The sequence below is a fragment of the Eurypyga helias genome, unplaced genomic scaffold (assembly GCF_000690775.1).
Source record: "Eurypyga helias isolate BGI_N326 unplaced genomic scaffold, ASM69077v1 Scaffold39267, whole genome shotgun sequence".
Classification (NCBI taxonomy): domain Eukaryota; kingdom Metazoa; phylum Chordata; class Aves; order Eurypygiformes; family Eurypygidae; genus Eurypyga; species Eurypyga helias.
In genome coordinates, this window is record NW_010263055.1 from 1 (window position 1) to 3,837 (window position 3,837).

The 3,837-nt window shown below is 51.9% G+C and overlaps 1 protein-coding gene across 1 annotated transcript; it reads left to right on the forward strand.

Annotated features, from left to right (window-relative positions):
- Positions 1-67: 67 nt before the first annotated feature.
- POFUT1 (protein O-fucosyltransferase 1) lies at positions 68-2,829 on the forward strand (the record flags this gene model as incomplete). The annotated part of the gene is made up of 5 exons (XM_010155923.1): positions 68-250; positions 826-938; positions 1,544-1,736; positions 1,987-2,229; positions 2,641-2,829. Coding segments are annotated over 5 exons (921 nt in total), but the record flags the coding sequence as incomplete, so codon positions are not given.
- Between the last annotated feature and the right edge of the window lie 1,008 nt (positions 2,830-3,837).

Genomic DNA, 3,837 nt, shown 5'->3' on the forward strand with positions numbered 1-3,837 from the left:
AGGTACGGGCCCCGCGGGAGGCTCCGCGCCCCGGGGCGTTGCGTGAGGCCGTCCCTGTCGTCCCCAGCTGCACGTTCCCTACAAGGAGCACTTCAAGCTGGAGCCGCTCCTGCAGTACCACCGCGTCATCGCCTTGGAGGACTTCATGGAGAAGCTGGCGCCCGTGCACTGGCCTCCCGGGAAGCGGGTGGCTTACTGCTTCGAAGCGGCGGCTCAGAGAAGGGCCGACAAAAGCACTTTTCCCATGAAGGTGAGGTCCTCCCGCAGCCCCGCGGGCGCAGTTTAATTCTGCGCCTGTTCAGAGGGAGTCGCTGCCTCCTTCGTGCCGTGGCTGGTTTGCAAGCGTAGGAGTTCAGCGCCCCAGATGCTGGCGTAGGTGCGGCGTTTCTTCCCCCGTGGCTTGCTGCGCCTTCCTGCCGTCCTTTCTCAGCAGATCCTTGGGGTTCAGGAAGGTTTGTGTAAGCGGATTTTGTGTGCTCAGGCTTGGCCGTGACTGTGAGAACGGGTCTGTAACAGCAAAGCTTGCTGGTCTCTGCCCGCTTTGCATCACTGGTGTAGTTGTCCGGCTGGTTTCTAACCGACCTCTGTTATGTAAAAGTCTGAGAGCTGTGGCATCTTCTTTTCAGACACCCTTTGCATTAGTTCTCAGTGAACCTTTTCCCTCTCTCCTTCCTGTGGAGCCCATACGTGACAAACAGGCTGGTGTATTCCGTCTGCTTTCCTCCCATAAGAGAGAAACGCTTCCGCTCTGCTCCCTGGGATCCTGCTAGTCTGCCTTTCGGGCTCTGCGTACGCACTGAACGAACACCTCTTTGTCCTTTGCAGGATGGCAATCCATTTGGTCCCTTCTGGGATCAGTTCCACGTGGATTTTGACAAGTCTGAGCTCTTCAAGGGGATTTCCTTCAATTCTGCATACAAGGACCACTGGATCCAGAGGTAGCGAGGGGGTGGAAAAGTAGGAGCGTGCCACTGTAGAGTAACGCCCCAGCACACTTGCGCTAGTCCCTGCGGAACGCCCTTGCGTTTTGGGGTAGAGATTGAAGTGGTTAGTTAACAATATAGTTAAAAATCTTAACGCCTGCTCCGTTAAATACTGGCTGAGCACCCTCTTCCTTTGGGCAGCGCTAGGTGTCAGGTCTGCTCGGCTGGTTGATTTCTGAGCCAGTAATAATTAGTTCCAGTACTTACTGATTGCATAGGTATTATTCTTCCGAAAGAATTTGGCTCTCAGTTGCTGATCATGAACTGTATTTTGCGGGTTACCTTGTGTTTTCAGAGCCTCTTCAGTCGTGCCAGTGAGTTTGGGTGACAGAATTGCACTAGTCTGGGGTGAAATCGTAAAACGCGGTACCTGAGCTTTGCTTTAACATTCTGGTCACACGGCAGAATGGTTAGACTCCGTCTTGGGGAAATTTGGAGCAATAGATGCTGTGTATTTCAGGGTGTTGATAGTTTCCATCCCAGCCTTCGTGGAATTCATGCACAGCGCAGGGGGATGCAGGCAGGGTCATGTGGCGGTCTGCTGCGTTTTCTCTCTGTAGGTTTTCATCCTCCGAGCACCCTGTCCTCGCCTTACCTGGAGCTCCAGCCCAGTTTCCAGTCTTAGAGGAGCACCGGCCCCTCCATAAGTATATCGTGTGGTCCGATGAAATGGTGAAGAAAGGTGAAGCCTATATTCATTCTCTGCTGGTCAGGCCCTACGTAGGAATTCATCTGAGGATCGGCTCGGACTGGGTACAGTTCCTGCGTGCGCCTGGTTCCTGCAGCCCCTGCGGTTGCTGTAGACCAATGGAAAAAGCTGCCTATGAAGGGGCTGTCCTTCTGGGGTGGCACCCCGAATCCTGCTGACATTCAGTAATGCGTTAGCGATGCTGCTGGGACTGCTTTTAAATGGGCTGTAATGCTGCTGGCAGAGGTGGGGGACGTGGCGGTGTTTACTCGCACTGTTGCCGTTCAAACAGGCTATTTTCTCTTCTTCCAATAGAAAAATGCCTGCAATATGTTAAAGGATGGGACAGCCGGGCCACACCTCATGGCTTCGCCTCAGTGCGTGGGCTACGACCGAAGCACCGCGGTCCCTCTGACCATGGACATGTGCCTGCCAAACCTCAGAGAGATCAAGCGTGCTCTCAAGCTCTGGGTGACAAAGACGGAAGCGAAATCTGTTTATGTCGCTACTGATTCTGAGCCCTCCACGACGGAAATACAGCAGCTTTTCCAGCGGAAGGTAAGTCTTTCGGAAACCTGTTCGGGCAAGAGCGCTTGAACTAAAACCTTCCTTGGATTCTGGCCTGTCGCTGCCCTGGCCAGGAGGCACTTGTGTAATTCATTATTCGAAGACAAATTGGCATCTCAAAGCGAGTTTTCCTCATAGCAATAAAAATTGTATTGTAAAACTCCTTTTTCGGAGTATGATCCCACACAGCAGTAAATTTCTTCTTGAAAAATGCTTCAATTCAAAAAACCTAAGGGATTTTCCAAAATGTTGTGATATTTATCTATCCGTAAATGAGTTACAGGGCAACTTAAGACACAATCCGCTCTTTTTGTTGGATATTCCCATTTCTAATGTTACGCCAAGGCATTTGATTGTAATCACAGGTAACTGGGTGCGTCTGCTTTCTTGGTTCCTCCGCAGATCAAGGTGGTGAGCTTGCAGCCAGAAGTGCCCCAGATGGATTTGTATATTCTCGGCCAGTCCGATCACTTCATCGGGAACTGTGTCTCTTCGTTCACCGCCTTTGTGAAAAGAGAGCGTGACGTGCATGGAAAACCATCGTCCTTTTTTGGCATGGACCACCCACCAAGGTTACGGGATGAATTTTGACCAGCAGAGGAACGGGTTCCGTGGTTGTCTGGGTCTGGTACCTTGCGGAGGGACCGCTCGGTGCCAACAGCGTTCTCCTGTGTGCAGAGCACACAGCCAGGGTGCCGCAGACCAGCTTCTGCCCTGTGGTACTCCTCACCGACTGTTCTGGCTGGCTTCTCCTCTTTTTCCAGTGGGAGGTCAGACAGAAAATTTAAATCATGTAGTTTATAGGAAACTGTAAACTATATATAGTTTTTTACAATGTAGTTTATATTGCTCTCCATTCTCCCCACTTGGACCAGCAGTTATGGTGAAGCAGCTGCTCGGATTTCCTCTTCTCCATTATTTTCCGTGATACCTCAGTCATTTTACCCAGAGGTGTTGTGAAGCTTTGTGTCCAAAACTAACCATAAGTTCTCTTTCAGTGCAAAGTTTTCTCTGGAACACCACGGGCCTTGGAGAGGAGTGCAGGGTAAAGCTCGGGACCGGACGTTGGATGATCTGGGTTTTATCGAGTCCCGGTGTTGCCTTACTAGACCCACGTAACCTCAGTGCCGCTGTTTCTATTCCCCTCTCAAGAGCCTTCCCAGCCGCTTCGCAGCAGTGCTGCGGAGTACCTGGATGCCCTCAGCAGGGGCATGTTTTAACGGGAGGGTTGTCTTTTCAGCCCGTTTCCTATGGACCTGGGGAGAAGGCGTTTGCAGGGGCGCAGGCATGAGGCCTTTCACAGCCAGCTGGGAGCTGTAGCTTTGTAGCCGCCGCTGTCAGGCGGTGGGCTGGGGTAGGAATGAAGCTGGTTTTATGCTGAGACTTCTAAAGTAGCTCTTGTGGGGTTAGTGTATGTCGTACATGGGTCTGTGGTACTGGTTTCTGTTTTCTTGGGTTTGTACTATGTCAGATAACCCCTCTGGCAACAGGAGCCTTGTCTGTGGGGGTAGCTGCCAGTGGAGATAACTGCGGGAAGCCTTCGCTGATGGTGAACTCCCAAACCCTTAGTTTGGCCCAGTACGGTTTAGTGCTGGGAAC